General features: G+C 40.2%; 1 protein-coding gene across 1 annotated transcript in view; it reads left to right on the forward strand.

The window, feature by feature from the left end:
- CNTNAP5 (contactin associated protein family member 5) overlaps positions 1-19,913 on the forward strand; it is a 479,983-nt gene that overhangs the window by 272,397 nt on the left and 187,673 nt on the right. Inside the window, exons 9-10 of the mRNA XM_042445209.1 lie at positions 1,160-1,309; positions 7,508-7,679. Of these exons, the coding sequence (XP_042301143.1) occupies positions 1,160-1,309; positions 7,508-7,679 (322 nt within the window). The remainder of the gene's footprint in view (positions 1-1,159; positions 1,310-7,507; positions 7,680-19,913) is intronic.

Raw genomic sequence — 19,913 nt, forward strand, 5'->3', positions numbered from 1 at the left:
CAAAACTGCGGGCTTGCTGGACTGGTTGAATAGAAATGTTGTCCACAGAGACAGGAAAGGAGTGTGGAAGGGTGGACTTAGGGGGAAAGACAAGAAGCTCCGTCTTGGACATGTTGAGCTTCAAACGCCGATGGTGCATCCACTGCGAGACAGCTGTAAGGCAAGATGAGACTTGCTCTTCAAGCCTTCCAGGGGTGGAAAGTTAATGAGAATAAAGTAAGTGATCAGGCCAAAAAGACTGCTCTGAAGAATTACTCTTTCCTAGAGACTGAGATGTGTCAGAAATACAAAGTCAACAATTATGTGGTGGAAAAAAGGGAGAACAAAACTCTTTCAGTGTACCCACATCAAAATAACTAAGGAAGAATTTCCTCATTTAGTTTAGAAATGAAAGGAGTGTGTGGGGATGAGTGAGAATTTCAATACATTTTTAAGAGAAATCATCAACCTTCTTTTTTTTCCATAGTTGATATAGAAATGCACAAAATTAAAAAAAAAATACACGCACAAAAATGTGTGGGAACAACAAATTTGTGAATTCAGGCCTAGGGTTAGAGTGCTTAGCTCTTAGAAATTTGAGTTTGAATGTCTGTGTATTTAGGCATGGTAGAACTGAATTAGTGCCATCTCTTTTTTTTTTTATGAGGGACTCTCCAACTTTAACACCTACAGGTCAGACAGGTACAACATGATCCAGTCTGTGTTGGGAGAATTCCTGTATTTAGTAAATTTGATGTGTGCAACTGGAGGTGAATTTCTTTTCATCTTGACTTTGCCCAAAGCTTTATTCCATTGCCATATTTGGACCAGACTGCATATTTATGTATTTATTTATTTAAAAATGAAAGTGCTGGAAAGTGAACTTGCATCTCTGTTGGCGGCAGTGAAAAGAAATAAAAAAAACTTGTATATATCACCTCCATTAAACTGAATGGGAAAATTTCTGATATATGCTGCAATGTTATCTGATTTTATAGTTAATCACATGGGAACCAAGATTCATTTGTGTTACACTGTTTATACCATTTTCCTCTTTGTTATTTCTGGATGGTATTTTTGTTATTTTCCTGAAGTACCATAATTATTCAGAAGCATCACCTCTTTCTTCTCGTCCATCTTATCCTCTGTGATTGGTTTTATACTCTGTGTTTTTTTCCAGGCAATAATCTATATGATGGCCTATGGCACTCAGTTAACATCAATGCTAGAAGACATCGCATCACTCTAACTCTAGATAATGATGTCACATCTGCTGTTCATGCAACCACAGTTTCTCAGATTTATTCAGGGCACAGCTACTTTTTTGGAGGTAAGATGGTTCCCACCTTAGTAAAAATGGTTAAAAAAACCTATGGCTCAGTCCCATTTTGTTTTGTGTGTTTTAAATACTTTTAAAAAATGTATTCAGTTGGTAAACAGTTATATTGTATTGCCTCCTGGAAAACTGAGAAACAAAATGTTTGGGGGTTTCAGCTGTCAAAACCCATAAAAAATGAGCAGTTGCAATATATGAAGAAGCCAGATTTTATTCTCCAATTCCAGCAAATATGAAAGCATGTCAGTTTTGTAAACAGCCTGCCAAGGCTGAAATTAATGAGATGGTAGCAAGGTTGTGGGAAGACTGTGAATGATAGTATTGTGTAGGGGTGGTGAAATTGTGTGGGGGCGTCAGACCAGATTTCTCTTTTCCAAGCTCTTCCTGGGCTTGATGACATTATGAGGTTCTGGATGATAGCTGGTCCACAGCTGAATCAATGAATCTAGAATAGGAATAATTTCTGAATTCACATAAAATTCCTGCAAATGCATATCTTGTTTTCCTTTGGAGACAAATATAACCAAGAAGAGAGAGATAATTTGAGCGTAGGCACTTCTGTTTGTGGATATCAGTGGAGCCTATAGGATCTTAAAAATCTAGTTTTCAAAAAGATTCTGGCACATTTCTATCACAGATGTGTAAAACTGATCATTAATAGAGCCAGTTTAAGATGTGTGGCTGCCTGAGGCAAAGGCCAAGGTAGTGTGCCCGCCTTCATCACTCACAATAGTATTGCTATTGACCACCATTAGATACTGACATCTTCCACCACACCTGAGAACACCAAGCATCTTCCATCACACCTGAGGACACCAAGTCAACATCAGGGAAAGTGAAAGGCTGTGTGACGCACATCACACTGGACTTCAACCATGGTGTGTTGATGATGTCCATGTTATGGGTTCAGTGAATCCACTCAGGGCTTTATTCTAGACTTTAAAGGTTTGCGTTCAGAGGAAATCCTCTCCCAGAACCGATTCAGGGATGCAAAGGGGGGAGGCATGTTTCCATGGTAATTCAGGAAGTGTACCTGGCATTCAGACACAGGCTCTTTCCCCACATTTTAGGGTGGTTTGGAGGACGTTTTAGTAGCGCTGGAGCCAGTGTGAAAATCTTCAATGATAGTACCTGCCCAGATCATTGCAGTTTTGGTCTGTTTCTTTTAAACTGCTTTCGAACCATGTTTTCCAATTCCAAATTTTGGTGCTATGCTAGCAAGATTAAAAGAATGTTTGTCCCAGTTTAATACTCTTTGGCTATTCTTTATGTGTGATGCTGTTTCTGTTAAAACCATCTTGAAAAATATGGAGGCTTTAAAGACTTCATTTTGATTTGATCTTTGCACTTCTGATATTTCAGAGGGTTTACTCAGCATTCTCTGATTATATCCAGGGTGCACAATGCTATCAGATGACATTTTCATTTTCCCTTTCTATTTCTCCCTAAACATTGCAGTCATTTTTCACACACATGCCGACATCACCCGAGCAAGATGGCATAAAGTTCGCTGCAGTTCAAACATCATATTCCAAAAGGTGGTGTAGGGTTTCTAGGGCATACCTTGTCAGCAGGTGGCATGAAATCATTACCTCAACCTTACCCAGCTGTTGCTTCACTGCTATATGGACTTTTCATGGCTTAGCCAGGTGCAAAGACACTTTAATTTTGTTTCTGTTTCAGCTTGCTAACTGATGTGATGCAGAACACAGCCTAGAATAAGTCTACATTCTTAGTACCTAGGAAGTCATAGGCAGTCACTAGTCATGCATTAGGCCTGTAATGTCTGCTGCATGTGTGATGCTCTCTGTTTTGCAGTTCCAACACACAGCAGACAATGAACCTTGGTAGATTACAATGCATAGCTGTTTCCAGATTAGCTGGCCACTGGAGTTAGTACATCTGGGAAAAGGTTTTTTGTTTTTATGGTGTTTTGTTTTTGTTTGGTTTTTTGGAGCATTGGTACAGATCTGTGGGTTTACAGAGAATGGCAGAGAGATTTTTACTCTTGCTGCAGCCTCCTTAAAAAGGCCACTTTTTGTCCTTTTAAAGTTGCCTGATTTGTTCCCCAAATAGTCTGCAAAGCCCATAATCAGATCATTGTTGGGCAATGGTGGGATGACTAGAAAATGTCAGGTTAGGAAGGGCTGTCTTAAAGTATGGTATCTCCTCTTATGATGTCTTCAGTTCAATTTGCCATCATCTGCATCTCTTTCAAGCCCCACCAACACTCCCTTGTAAAATGTTTTTTTTTTTTTAGAAGTTACACAAATGTGATGTATTTCAGTTAGTAGGCACTGATCAACTACAAGAAAATCAACAAGTTTATAGTTACAAAGATCAGGCACTGAATCAAGAATGAATCCTTCAGCTGAAATTTCTGAGTGTCTCTGAGCATATGCATAACAAGTTTTTCTACGTAACAGAATCACTGCAGCCTTTCTGCCTTCCCACTTCCAGTCAAAAAGGGCAGCCTGCAAAGATCAATGGTAAAGCACAATTCACATGTGAAAGACACAGATGCCAAATTCAATCTGTGTCATGTCTGATTTAAAAGATTACATATCTAACAAGCTCTCTCTTTTCTGTACCCATCTTACCTTAGTTGTATTAACAAAAGGAGGTGGGTAAAACATATGTAGTAGCTTAGCAGTTAAGACACTAACTCTGATGACTGCATGGTCAGCAGGTGGGCAGTTCAAGATCCAACTGCCACATGATGGAGTAAGCTTCTGTCACTAGACCCAGTTTCTACCAACCTAGCAGTTTGAAAGCATGTAAATATGTGATTAGATAAATAGGTACCATTTTGGTGGGAAGGTAACAGCAGATGTGCAGCCATGCTGGTTGCAGAACCACAGAGTCATATTTGACAACACTGGCTCCCTCATTTTAGAAGCGGACATGAGCCCTGTCCCCTACAGTCAGACACAACTTGATGATCATGTCAAAGGGGAAACTTTTACCTTCACCTTAAAAAAAGGAAACATAATGGGAAAGGTGACAAGGCAGAGAAAGAGAAAGAAATGCAGGGTGAATTTGAGGACAGGTTTCCCTCATCCTTAATTTCCCAAATGCTTTACAAAGGGATTAATTGCAGTTTATCCACAAATAATCAATAGAAGAAGAAAAGTTACCTTCATCTCCTAGAAAAACTTCAAACATCATTTTCCCATTCAGGCCCATGGGGAGAATACTAACCTTTTATACCTAAAATTCAATGGGATTGGGCTCCTGTTAAATAAATGATCCCCACTCCAATGCTCACTTCTTCTTTTCCATAATTTCTTCATAATCCCGGCTTTTCTGATGTGATCTGGGTTCCAGAAATTTCTTCCTTTTCCTCTTCCCTTCCCATCCTTTCCCCTTCTGTTTTCTCAAAGAAATCACACAGATTAGGTTGTACATGTTTTACAATTCTTATATCTCTGGAGGCAGCAGGCCTTCCAATTTATTTGAATGTGACAAAAGGAGTGGCACCCCATCCTAATGAATTCTGTCACATTAATCCTCTAAAGCATAGAATTCAAAGATATCAGTCATATTAGTCTGTAGAATCATTATGTAGAGAGATCTTGTAGCACCTTTGAGGCTAACTGAGAGAAAGAAGTTGGCAGCATTATTATTATTATTATTAACCTTTATTTATAAAGCGCAGTAAATTTACACAGCGCTGTACATACAGTCTTTTTAATTAGACAGTTCCCTGCCCTCAGGCTTACAATCTAAAAAGACACCACACAAAAGGAGAAGGGAGTAGTGGTGGGGAAGGGGATGAGGTCCAGCAGTTCTTCTCTACTTCCAAGGCCTGGACCAAGGCAGGTGGACTGGAGGGAGGGCTTGGCTTCATAATGGGTGGTTAATCTTCATCTAGCGAGGCAAACGACAATTAAGCAAGGCCTGGGAACGCTTCTCTGAACAGGATGGTCTTCAACTCCATTTTGAAGCTGGTTAAAGAAGTAATGGCTCTTGTTCGCGGGGGAAGAAGGTTCCAGGAGTGAGGGGCAGTGAGTGAAAAGGGGCGACTCCGAGATGAGGCAGAGGAAATCCTGGGCTGGGACAGCAGACCTTGACTACCAGAACAGAGGGCCCGAGTGGGAAGGTGAGGAGAAAGAAGGTCTGATAAGTAAGGAGGGGGCCAACCCATGAAGGGCTTTAAATGTGGAGAGCATGAGCTTATACTGAATACGGAAGGGGAGGAGGAGCCAGTGAAGGGATGCCAGCAAAGGAGAGATATGGTCAGATGTGATAATGCGTGCAGCTGAATGCTGGACAGAAATTAAAGGACGGAGGTGAGAAAGAGGAAGCCCTGCCAGAAGGATGTTACAGTAATCAAGTCGTGAGATCACTAAGGCATGGACCAGGATCTTGGCAGTAGAGGCGGAGAGATATGGTGGGATTTTGGCAATATTGTATAAAGAGAATCTACAAACCTTGGCTGTGGTCTGGATCTGAGGGATACACGACAGAGAAGAATCAAAAATAAAACCAAGACTGCGGGCTTGCTGGACTGGTTGAATAGAAATGTTGTCCACAGAGACAGAAAAGGAGTGTGGAAGGGTGGACTTAGGAGGAAAGACAAGAAGCATGAGCTTTCATAGACTTCAGTCTACTTTCTCAGATGCTTTCTTTCAGTTTGTCTCAAAGGTGCAACAAGATCTCTCTACCCATAAAGCATATGTTAACATGCATATTAATTGGGGGAAATCTAGTATGTTAGAGGAAATTGTTGGGGAAATCATGTGCATGTATGATTTAATGGCTTAAAAATTAATTAGCTCTGGTTGACACATATTTCCATACTGGATTGCAATGTTTTATGATGATTTTTACATCCTTATCAATTTCTGTAAACTAATTGATAGCAGGGCAAGGGTTTTCTTGAGCATTTCTGTGTATATTCTTACACTCCAAAATCATTGTAGCTATGACTGCTCTAAATAGGACTATGTGGGGAGCTATGAGAACAACATATAAATAACAGATGTAGATCATTTGAATAAGATTTGGTAATGGGCCTTTTGGAGATTTCTGAAAGAGATCTTTGCTGTTGCCCAGCCACTGTTTATGGGACTCAGTGTCAATTTAGGCAATTTATGACCTCCATTGGATTTTTCCAGACTTCATCCCAGATTATGCTACTAGGGCAAACATCATCAGGAGGGCCCTGGCATTTCCAATTTAAATCCAAGTGAAAATCTTTTCTCTGCCTGGGACTCTGAAAAGCTCCTGCCAAATCCAAGTAGAAAATTTTAGGATATTTAAATGCACTAAAGATGCAATTCTTTACTAAATTAGTTCTCAAACGAACCAATTAACAATTTTAGCAGTTTTGTCCTGCTGCAAGAAAGCCTTTGAACACAATGCGGCTTTTGAAAACTATTCCAAGTTTTTGTTTGTTTGTTTTTTGCACAGAAAGCAGCATTTTCTGCAGAAATGTGTAGAAAATGCTTTTGTTGGTGACTATTTCCACACATAAACGTGCAGTTCCCCCATAGAAAACATTTCTGTCCATGAAACAATATTTGCTGGGGGGCGGGGGAGGAAGTTCTGTGCAAAATAAAGTGTGAATTGAAAATACTCTCGTCAGGTTATCCCAATAGTCAACCATACAACAGACAATGGCAACATGTTTTCTCAACCATTTTCAAAATATTTTGAATTTTATTTTAACCCCTGAGATGAACCAATAAGTACTCCTCATTGAAATTCCCACATGTTTCCCCGTGATTTGGGCCCTGCAGGCCACTCCAAAACCATAGAACAGACAATGGCAACATTTTTTTTTATTAAATAAGGATTATACTTTACTTTTTGTTTTATTTTTATATAGCACTATATATACTGGTGGAATAACAACAACCACTAAAAATGTTGAACTTGCACAAGTATCTTTGTTCCCTCACCATGATAACATGTTCAGGAGGTGGTTCTAGATGAGTTGCACATTTTGTATCTTAAAATCAATCAAACAAAAACACTGAACTTGTTCAAGATGCTTTTTATCACATTATTGTCCATTTTCTTTCTTATTTTTTTTTTATTACCACAGAATTTGTAATCAGATGCTCATGTTGAGCAAGTGATGAAAACACTAGGAATAATTAGATCTTACATTGGTAAATCCCCAAGAAATAAATTATCATTTAACTATACTTCATCTAACTCTTTTCTCCCCTTTTTGTCCCACAGGGTGCCCTGACAATCTTACCGATTTGAAATGTTTAAATCCCATTATGGGTTTTCAAGGCTGCATGAGACTCATCTTTATTGATAACCAGCCCAAGGACCTCATTTTAGTTCAGCAAGGTTTCCTGGGGAATTTTAGCAATCTCCGCATTGATCTCTGTGGCATCAAAGATAGGTAATTATTTTCTCTTTTTTCCTTATGCTTTGTTTTCTTTCAGCTAAGTGGCTTATAAGTTTTATATAACAGAATTTTTTAAATCTACCAACATTATTGATATTAGGGATAATAAAACTGCTGATAAGAAATATTGCTGTGAAGATCTGGGTACTGGTAAACTGCATGTGTCTCGCTCGCCCTCACACAGTCACTCTCTTTCATTCTTTCTCCTATCCCCCATGCCAGTGGATTGGAGATGAAATATGCAAAATTCAAATCAAGGTGCAGATTTGTGCAAGGATTACATTTTATGCCCAAACTATGTTTGAAAGCTTTGAAGTTTTAAAGGGATGTGAACGAAAAGGATATGTTTTTCTATCATCAAAACATGTCATCCCTTTAATGCAGTTGTTCTTTTGTTTAAATGGATCATTTACAAGATGTATACTGTTAGGTATCATAGCATTTTTGGAACAGATACACAGTAAAGAAATGTCTGCATAATGAAAATGAAAGAAACTTTAGTAGACTTGATGCACGGAAGTAGCATTCCCCTTTATTCTCTTCTTCAGGCTCATAAATGATCACTCACCTGATTATTGGTAGTGAAAGAAGAATTGAGAGTAAGGCCTAACCCAAAACTCACAGTGAACTGTGAAATAATATGTAGAGTTGATACAACCACACACTTACACCTTAAATAATAAATTATAGAAACAAGCACTTGCTCAATCACTCAAACTATCCATATGGTTTGTTGTAAATAATCTATATGATATGATGTGAATTCATAAATTATTATTATTAACTTATCTAAAACAACTACATTACATGATTAAAATATCTCTAAAACAATACTAACTAGTATACAATAAAAAACAAAGTAAGCAGCAAATTAACAATCAGTAATTTGGATTGCCTCCCTAAACAAGAGTGTCTTCAATCCAGCCTTAAAATTAGTTAAGGAAGTAATAGTTCTTAATTGTGTGGAGAGGAAAATTCAGGCATGAGGAGCAGCACAAGAGAAGGGCAGATTCAAGCAGGGGAGGAGGAGACCCTTGGCTGGGTCAGGAGACCGGTGTCATAAGATCTCAATTCGTGTGGAGGGTGGTAAGGAGAGATGAGCACTGACAAATAAGAGGGAGCGAAGTCATGAAAGGCTTTAAAGGCCAGAAGAAGAATTTTATATCGGATTCTGAAAGGAATGGGGAACCAATGGAGGGATAACAACAAGAAAGTAACATAGTCAAAGTGACGGGCAAAGAAGATGACCCTGGCTTCTGAGCACTGCACAGATATTAGGGGGCTAAGGTTGAAAATAGGAAGACCTACTAGCAATGAGTTGCAATAATCCAGGCACAATATCACCAGTGCATGCACCAAAGTCTTTGCCATCAAAACAGAAAGAAATGGTTGAATTCTGATGAGATTATAAAGTAAGAATCTGCATGACTTGGCTGTAGCCTGGATCTGTGGAGTGAATGGTAACAAAGAGTCAAATAGGAAGCCAAGACTATGGGCATCATTGACACATTGAATAGAAATGTCATTCACAGTAATTGACAAAGAACATTGCAAAGATGGCTTGGGTAGGAAGAGATTTAGCTCAGTTTTGCCATATTGAGCTTCTGATGCTGGTGAATCATCCACTCAAAAACAGCAGGACATAATAATAATTGCTGCACAACACCCGGCAAATCCGCAGAGGTAAGAAAGTACAGCTGGGTGTCTTCAGCATATAGGTGATATTGAAAGCCATAGGAGCTAATAAGATTCCCCAGGGACAGGTTATAAAAGGAGAATAGTAGAGAACCCAAAACAGAACCCTGGAGGACTCCAACAGCTGATGAGAAGGAGGCAGAAAGCTGACTTCCTGTAATGACCACAAAAGATCTGTTTGACAGGTAGGATTTAAACCAATTTAAAACTAATCCTGCAAAACCCAGGTCTTGGAGTAAATCCACCGAGACCATGATCAGTGGTGTTGCATGCAGCAGAGAGATCCAAGAGGACTAGAATAGAATAAAGACCTTTAGATTTAGCCAGTAAAAGATCATCAGTGATCTTAATAAGAGCAGTCTCAGTCAAATGCAGTGGGTTAAAGCTGGACTGAAAAGGATAGAGAGTAGAATTAGCAGTAAGAAACTCCAGGTAGTAAAAATAAACAACACGTTCTAAAACGTTAGATAGAAAAGGAAGAAGTGAGATAGGCCAATAGCTCAAGAGTGAAAATAGAACAAGAGAAGGCTTTTTCAAGATTTGAGAAACTAAAGCATGTTTAAAGGCAGAAGGGAAGGAGCCATTAGATATAGAAAGGTTGATAGTAAAGAAGAGAAGAAATCAAAAGATGAGAAGAAAGTGGATCGAGGGGGATGGTCATTGGTTTAGAAGAATTTAAGAGCTTAGATAATTCATCCAGTGAAACTGAAGAAAAAGCAGAGAATCTTCTAGTTATAGATTATTGATTTTCTGGAGTAAAAGAAGAAGGCAGGGAATCAAGGTTGGAACAGATTATTTCAATTTTAGTAGTAAAATAATTGGTGAAATAAGTGGGTGAAAATGAGTGTGGAACCAACAGAGAAGCAGGTTTTAATAGATAATCGAATGTGCAAAATGACATTAGCCTCAATCACAGATTTATAATAATTCTGTTTTGCCAAGGAAATAGCATGCAAAAAATATATATATTATAATGAATATAATCATCCCATTCCCTGGTCTTTTTCACAACCATTCAGCATCGATAACAAGAACAAAGAAACTGAATGATAGGAGTGAGCCAAGATTCTGAAAGGTGTGGCTTAATAGAAGAGGTTGCACATATCAATAAAGGGGCAAAACTATCTAGGGTTGACGATAAGAATTGAGTAAGGAGATGGCTGGATTCATGGAGTCTCCAAGGTTTAAGGAAGATAAAGAAGAATCCAGAGCCTGGCCAAAAGTCACAGGATCAATAGAATAAAGGTCACGAAAGGAGGTGGATTATGGGTGAGGGTAAAAGAGATGAAATTATGATCAGACAATGGGAAATCCCTAGGCATGAAGTCAGAGGTTATGCATTTTTTTTGTAAGAACAATATCAAGGTAATGACCAGAAGAGTGAGTAGGTGCATTAGAACAGAGTTTGAGACCAAAAGAAGACACAGAGCAGAGACATACAGTTGTAGGATTATTCATGTCATCCACATGGATATTGAAGACCCCTTTAATCAAGGAAGGGACTTCATCCACTAAAAAAAAGTCAGCCAGGCCTCAAAATCTGACAAAAACTTAGTAGGAGATACCAGTGGATGATAAAGGTTTAATAGCATGAAGTTTGAAAGAAGAAAAAAGTGCTGTTGAGGAGAAGATAAGAGTTGAAACCAACAGAAGTTGGATAGCAGGGGTAACAGTCCACCAAATGAGAGAGCAGCAGAGGTTACAGTGTTATGAGCTGGAAGCCAGGTTTCATTGAGAGCAAGAAGATGAAGAGATTCAGCAAGAAAATGGTCATGGACTGTCATTGCTTTTGAGCTGATTGATCAGCAGTTTCAAAGAGAGCAATTGAAAGGGAGCTGAGAATGGGGAAGACACCTAATGAAAATCAAATTATGAGAAATTGTAGGAGCCATAGAAGAAAATGAATTAACAAGAAAAAGATCAGAAACAGACAGCAAAATAAAAGAAAATATAAAAACCTTAGAACAATTAATAGTCCTTAGCATTGCCAGACTCAAAACAGCTAGACTCAATCAAGTCAATAATAACCATCCAATATCAAAGAACAATACGCTGTTAAATTAGCTCAATAGAAGGCAAACTCTAGAAACCAAGTTGCCTTCAAATCCAGTTATTTACAAATTGTGAAATCAATTAATCTGCTACAATCCCTCTTGTTGCTTGGAATAAGCTAGAGTTTTTTGAGAAAAGAAGAAAAATCAGCGCTCTTCATCTGCTATAAATGGTAAATGTAGCACCCAGATAATACATGCATGCCAGATACTCCTTATTTATCCTTTTTTAATATATATATATATAATGTGTATGCCCAATGTTGGATCAATTATACAGTATGATGTAATACCTCCATTAAAACACTTCTCCTGGGCTCTTTCCACATGTTGTTTCCTTCAAACCAAAGTTCCCTCTCACTTATTGTCCCTTGCCTTTCTTAGCCCTTATCATTTCTCTATTCCTAACTCTCTCATCAAGTGGTGTCAAAAGAAATTTCTGCAGTGTGGACGCAGCCCTTGTTGTTATTGTGTGCCTTCAAGACATTTCTGCCTTATGGCAACACTATCTATCATGGTGTTTTCTTGACAAGATTTGTTCAGAAGGAGATTGACTTTTCCTTTCTCTGAAGCTGAGCATGGTTTCAAACCCTGGTCTCTAGGCTCATAGTCTAACAGCAAACCACTACTACACTATTATGATCTTCTCAAGGTTTAATTCATTCCTATAGGCTCCTGCCTCTCTCTCTATTCCTACTGGTCCTACTTGGCTGTTGAACAGAGAAGCTTCTGGTTTTAAAATTTTTACCCAATAGCACTCTTCCCCCTAACATTCCACAAACTGTGTTGGCCTGGCTTACTGAGCTTCCCTTTTCACAGTCACTCTGTTATGATTTCAATTTTGGAAGTCAAACTTACAGCTCATTGTTTTGTTTTGTTTTGTTTTTGACATGCTGAGGAATAGCTGGTTCTCTCTGTTTTGCCATTCATAGTAAGAGATTCGAGATGCAGGTGCTGTTGCTTTGCTTGTTGTAGGCAGGCACACACATCTAGATTAGGATCGGGTGAGGAGTATCCCATTCTTTCCCAGCTCAAACTTTACTTCAGACATGTTTTTTGTTTCAGCTCCATTTTATATAAGAGACACAATTTTACTACACTCTAGGACATAATGGGACTTGAGCATATATGGATTTTGGTATTTTTCATGGGTTCTGGAACCAATCCCCAGCAGATACCAGGAGCCCATTATATACAGGGTGATTTATATATTCTGAGTGCTTTGAAAAGTTATTTTGGAGTACTGTTCCTAGAATCTCCATGCTACCATGAATACCGGCACGGAACCCTGAATCAATGGTTTGTGTATTTTCTACTTCAGTGTTGATTTCATACACACACATTTTGCTTCCTTTATATCTTATATTTTAATATACATATGTGTGTGTGCCTTCAAGTCAATTGCTGACATATGGCGATCCCATGAATTTCATAGGATTTTCTTAGGCAAGGAATACTCAGAGGTGTATTTGCTAGTTCCTTCATCTGGAATATAGCTTACATTACCTAGTATTTATTGGCAGTTTCCCATTGAAGTACTAACCAGGGCTGTCCCTGCTTAGCTTCCAAGATCTAATATATTTAGGGTATATGTGTATAACAGAGATATATTCTTGAGGAAATTGCTGACATAACTCACTATGTTTCATCTCTCCTACTCGCTTCTTGAAAAACAAATTTAAAAAATCAGTGAAGATCTAAGTTGCTTATAGTTGGCTGGAGTTCAGAATAGGCTGCCAACTAATCCTTACTTATTTTTTGTCCTCTGATGCTGCATCATGCTTACCTTTCCTCTAGAGATGAGCAAACAAATCTATTTCTACTTTGCATATGTTCACTCATAAATCTGTCCCTCCACTTTTCTACACTATTGTAGAAATATTTTTTTTCTAATGAAAAGATCTGAACAGAAGTTCACATTTACATAAGTATTTATATATCATAGAGGAGGGGGGAGCACAAAATCCACATTTCTAAATGCATCTTATTTCAGTTTGAGAGAAAGTGAAAAAACTCCAAGGAGTGTGCTACTCAAGGTGCAGCTGCTTTCTGATTTATCTGGGAGTTGGCCAAAAGGTGATTCAAACCCTGGTCTCCAGAGTCGTAGTCCAGTGCTCAAACCACTGCACCATGTTGGCTCTCACTTCGTTTATGTGCAGCAGTTTGAGCATTGGACTACAACTCTGGAGACCAGGGTTTGAATCACTGGTTTGAATTAGATTGTATCTGGTGCCTTTAGGGTTTTTAGGCTGTCAAAATGGAATACATTAAAAAAGAAAAAGAATGTACCCAAATCCTCACCACTGTCAGCAAAGGAAATAGATGGAGGGAGTCTTGAAACTTGCTGGGAACTTGGAAGTGGTGAAAGTACAGATAGGATGCTGAAAAGTCCAACAAAAACAAAACAGATTCCTTGGTTCTGACACGTCTGTGATATTTCAGCCTCTTCTAAGTATTCCTATTGTTTAAAACTGAAAACCTCTTTGAAATACCTTGCTGAAGTTGTGAACTCTTCTCCCATTAATCTCAGCTCTATTGCTGGTTTGTTGATAACATGGATGAATGCAGTGCTCTAGCTGTTCAGCAGAGAGAAAATGTATCTCTTTTCTTTAGAGCATATGGATGACCTCGATAAACATGAAGTAGATATTTTAAGCCGGAAAGGAGCTATAGAGAGGCATTAAGTTTACAAAAGCAATTTTTGGAGGTTTCAAAGAAACTTGGTGGATTACTGGGTGATGAGCACTGTCACCATAGTTTCAGGAAATCTGAACTAGAAGCAATTAACAATAAATAAATGAAAACACATTAAAGGCAAAATTGGAAGGGGTGGGAAAGGCATGAGGAAGTCTTTGTACTTCCCTACTACTTCAGTAGCATTGGTACTGAATGCAAAGGTCACAGATTGCAGGCAGAAAAAAATAGTGGATGTTTTAGCTTTCAGTATGGTTGATGAAATATAATCCCATCTCCTCATGCAGCATTAGCAAGTAAAGAAAGATTTTTTAAAAAAAAACATGAATTTCAAGTTCTGAGATTGTTGTTTTATGCGTAGCCTATAGTTTACTCCCTCAGTCATAAGTCATGGCTTTACCCAACAGCATGTTATTGCATTTCTGTCCATTTTGTGTTTTCTAAACTTCTCTTTTCCACGTTCATATTCTCCTTAGTCTTTTTTAGGGCCTTTTCACAATATGAGGTTATAGCACTATTATTCCACTCTAGGAGATATTGGATGATAGAGTAAGTGGGAAAGATGAGATTGGCTTGCAGGGGAGAAGGGAAGGGGGGGGGGAATGAGATCAGGTGGTGGCAGCGGGGGAAAGGTGAGATCAGGAAGGTGGAAGTTGAGATTGAGTGGTGGGAGAGGGAAAGAAGAGATAAAGCAGTGCAAGAGGTGGGAAAGGTGAGGCTGGTATGCCTGGAGGAAGGCAAGATCAATTGGCTAGGGGAAGGAGCTATCAGGCATTGGAGGTGGGAGGCAAGATAGGGTGGTGGAGGGAGTGGGAAATGTAAGACTGAATGGTGGGGGAAAAGTGAGATTGGGAAGCAGAGAGGAGAAAGGAGAGATTGGACAGAGGAGAGATGGGAAAGATTGGGTGGTGGAGGGGTAGGAAAGGCAAGGTCAGATGGCAGATGACAGCAACAAAAAAAGAAAAAGAAAGAAAGAAAGGCAGGCAGGCAGGCAGGGCTCAGCCTGCTTGGGAATACCTGGGGGGAGGGTAAGAGGAAGAGAATCCCTCATGCAACATGTCCTGTCTCTTCCATTTCTGAAGTGAAAGATATTATCACATGATCAGGACTACATGGATAGCAGCTTTATTGGAAATAATTGATGGGTTTCCTCATCAATGACAAGGTGTCTTTCTGAAACAATTGAAGTGTACACCAGCAAAGGGATTAAGCTGACATCATGTAGCGAGTACATCCCATTAATTCAGTTATCTTTCTTTAGCCCTACAACAATAGCTTTATGGGATTTGTCCCTTGGCTGCTGCCACACTGCTGAATTAATGCTGTTTGACACTGCTTGACTCCATCCTGTGGAATCCTGGGATTTGAAGTTTATTGTGGCACCAGAGCTCTCTGACAGAAAAGGTTAAATACATGACAAAACTAGAAATCTCAGAATTCCATAGCATTGAGCCATGGCAGTTAACATGATGTCTAACTGCATTAATTCTGTAATGTAGATGAAGTCTACGAATCCTCAGCCAGGGAGCCCCTTTAATGCCTCACCAAACTATAAGCTCCAGAATTCCATAGTATGTTGTCATGGCAGTTAACGTGGAATCATAGTACTATGACTGTGCGGTGTAAAAGGATATTAGATTGTAATTCCTTTTGAACAGGGACACAAACACTTTGTTCACCTTTTCAAAATACTTCACATTTTTCCATAAGCCTAAACCCTTTCGTGCTATATAGCATAAGGGAGAACAGTTTCAGCAGATGGGGATTGTGTCCTTTTTTCTTCTTCTTTCCCTTCCTGCCATAACATCCCTTGTTCTGAGCACAAAACAAGACTAAAATACTTCTGTTCCAGCTTCCAGCACAAAAAGCAGCTGGAAATGCAATATAATACTGTACTACAGATTTCCACTAATCTAATCCAATTCAGCTAATCTGAAACAGGTCAACATAAGGGCGAAACAGACCTCCCCTTTTTGCCACCTTCTGGGTGGCTTGGGAGTATGATGTTCACATGCTGCATGCTCCCAAGCCACCCAGAAGTTGCCTGACCATTTACATGAGGTGGCTTCATGACACTCTAGCAGCATAGCATTAACATGCTGCACACTGCCAGAGCATCATAAAGCCAGCTTCCAGCCATAGTGCAGGCAGGCAAAAAAGTCAGCTTTTTGCTGTCCCCCCCCCCCAAAAAAGTGGCTATTTGCTGCTCCTTTTTCAGGCAGATTGAGGCCACAGCATGCAGTTGCTGTGGCCTCAATCTGGCTTCAGAAAGGGAAACTTCAACCCGCCCCTTCCCACATGGGTTATACAGTAAGAGAAATAAAACTTGTATGTGAGAGTCAGAGTGACTCAGCAGAAGCCAATTGAGAACCACACAGGTGTGAATGGTAAGACAATTAACAGGTCCTGAGTGCCAAGGACAAGAAATGCATAGTGGATAATTGGACACACCTGACAATTGTTAAGTGGTCAAGGCGGAGATGATGAAATCACTAATTGTGGGATGAACAAGGAGAACCAATGGGAATAATGTACATGCCTACTGGGTGGAAACAGACCACAGTAGGTGGTGCCATGCTTTGGTTATAATAATGACTATGGATCCCAGTGCATTGTGTGGGTTGTAGTAGTGGTTTGGAGAGTGAGGAGTTGAGTATTGTTTGGAGCTGTATATAGTAGAATAAAGTAGATCTTTTATATAAGACTACTGAGTTGTCTGGTGTCTTGGGTGAAGCTACAAGAACCAGCAGGACCCTGGTGAAGAAGGGTGAAGACTTCTGTGGAAGCAAGAGTGAGAAGGCTTGGAGAGTTTGTCGGGGTCTTCAGCCTGTTTTCTGCAACTCTTGCAAAGATATAACAACTGGCCAAAACTGGTCAGCGTGGTGCACAACCAGGTGGTGAGTTCCAGGCCAGGTGAAGAGCCACAACTCCCATCATCCCTGACAATATCGCCCCATAGTGGGATTTACAAAAACTTTCCTGGTATTTCCCAGCTTTCTGCACCTTAACTGTCTGCCCTTCTCTTATGCGGGGGATCCGTTCCGGACCCCGCCCCCCACATAAAGGAAAAAACGCGGATGCTCGAGCCCATGGCAATGTGGTGGCAGCGCGCAGGGCGCACGCCATTGGAGCATGCCCCATTCATCTGAATGGGACATGCCACCCCGTGCCCCCACGTGCTCCTGCATGGCTTTGAGCATATCCTCAAAGCCACATATAGCACGCCCGCATATAACGCAGGCATACTTTACTTCTTCACATGCCCTTTAGGTGCACTGGACTTCTTCTTTTCACCATTGGACCATGATTACAAATAACAGATTGTTGATTTTCAAGAGATGCCAATGTAAACTCAGAGGCACCACCTCATGGTGTCATGAAATCATGGGCTTTGGGGTCCTGGAGATTTGGAAATTCTGTGCATATTTTATGCTCTGCATTTTAGCCACATGAGGAAAGATTTTACTTTATTTTTTCAGAAAGAAGAGAACCTATGTCTTCAGGTTATTTTGCACGATTCACTTTGTTCATGGCCATTTTTTTGGCCTTGACCCAAACTAGCACTGAGGCTTAAGTTTCAAACTAAGGCCAGGTCCAGACAGATGGTATAGGATGCCCTCATCATGTGCGAGGGTCAGCACTTCTAGATGCCTCTTGCTCCTCGCATGTGATGAGTGTGTCAAAATGGTGGTGCCCTGTACAGCTGGGCACTCCCATTGTTATGTGCCAGATGCATAGCATCCACACTTTGTGGCTCCATTATGACACTGCGATGTACTATTGGCGCAATGCAATGTCATAATGGCGTTGCAAGAAGAACCCGCTTTTCATGGGTTCCTTTTGGTCTGCGAGGAAGTCCCGTGGTCTGGAGGCTGTGGATTCCCCGCGGACCAAAACTAGGCACCGGGAGACCTTCTTTTTGGACAGTCTGCCCTGTGCCTAAAATACTTACCCAAGACAGAAGCTCCAAAACATATAATATATGAAGACAGAATGTGACAGTTACACTTTAAAAGGCAAAATGCTGTCTACAGCTTCATAACTTTCTAACAAACATGAAGTGCATTACATGCTTGGAGAAATCTATGTTGTCTACTCCCTTGGAAATAACCAGCCTAATCTGCAGATCTGAACTTGGAAAACGCTGTAGTCAAAAGCAGTGGAAATATACAGTAAGTTCAATATCACCAGTGTATGAGATTTCCCTGTCTAAAAAACCACTGGACGAGGGACCCATTCACACCACGCAATTATAATATATATAATTGTGCTCTGATTGCCTGGGCAACATCCTATGCAATCCTGAAACTGACACTGAGGGAGCGTTGTTTAGAATTATCTGCCAGCGAGTTTCCATACTCACCAAATTATAAAGCTAGCATTTCATAGAATGTTGCCATGGCAATTAAAGTGGAGTCCTAGTGCTATAACTGTATGATGTGAGTCCCAGAACAGAGATAATTAAACCATTAATATTATTTATTAATGGGACATAAAATATATATAACAAGTACTTATGTAAGAAATAAATGATATCATATTGGTTCTAATAAGTTAGCCTAACTTCTCTGACCTAGACAAACTCGTCTTTGTCTTATGACCAACTGAACTTGTCCACTCTCTTTGCTAACTCAGGGGCTATACATGCATCTGCCCCTTTACTGGCCAGATCAGGGCCGTGGCAACCTCACACTGTGGACCCAATCCAGCCTCAGGTGAGCACAAAAATGAGCCACCAAAAAACGGCTCCTTTTTGCACCCTCCAGTGCGGATTCATGACACCTCTTTGGTACTGCGCAGCACCAGAGGGGAGTCATGATGGCATACACTGTGTAGACCAGTGCATGCCAAAATGGTGCCTTGGGGGCAGGGTTAAGGCATCCAGCGTGTGAATGCTGTACCCTAACACCACACAAAGTGCCGGCCTGTCGAGCCTCTTAGTTTTCACCAACTGTCTGTCCATATTCATTCCATTAATTCTCTGTCTTGTAACTCCTCACCTGTTTCTGATACAAGTCAGAAACTAAGGTCAGCCCTACTGTTAGGTTAAGTGAGATGTCTGCCTCATGTGGCAGGGCCCCCTCACTCCAATCTCCTTCTCTTCCCCTGCCCCTCACATGGTGGTGGACGGTGCTATTGTCAATGTTCCATAACACACCATTGCTGCTGTTACTTCCACTCTCACTGCTGCTGACCTGATGTCTCTACTGTAAAGAAGCAAAGGCTGCACAGATAATTTTACTTTGCACTTCAGGACAGGTTGGGAAGTGAAGGGGAGGTGAGGTGAGGTGACAGAAGGAGAATAAGGTGGCTGCAAGCAAGATGAATGAGGCTGCATTACTTCTCTCTCCACTTCAAGAAGCTCAGTCTACCCCTGTTACTAACTCGCTTCCCCAACTAACATTAATTCTATCCATCATTCCAGTTTGTCTTCTGATGTCAATCATCCCTCCATTTGTTCTGCGGCTATAACCACCAAAAACATATTTTAAAAAGAATTAGCTCAGTTTGAGTATAGTATCTGCTAATCAGACCTGACTTTTAAATCTCAGAATCTGCTTGCTGCCTGCTTGAATCTCCTTTTTGTGTGCTTTTTCTATCTTTCTGCTTCCGAATTTAATTTTGGATTTAACATTTTTCTCTCCGCTGTCCAAGCTTGCATTGCTTGCATGTGCTATATTATAAAAAACAGCACACTGGGAAATCAAATGCTAACACAAGGGGTTTGTGGGGAAGAAGTGTGTGTGTGTGTGTGTGTGTGTGTGTGTGTGTGTGTGTGTGTGTGTGT

The sequence above is a fragment of the Sceloporus undulatus genome, chromosome 1 (genome assembly GCF_019175285.1).
Source record: "Sceloporus undulatus isolate JIND9_A2432 ecotype Alabama chromosome 1, SceUnd_v1.1, whole genome shotgun sequence".
Lineage (NCBI taxonomy): Eukaryota > Metazoa > Chordata > Lepidosauria > Squamata > Phrynosomatidae > Sceloporus > Sceloporus undulatus.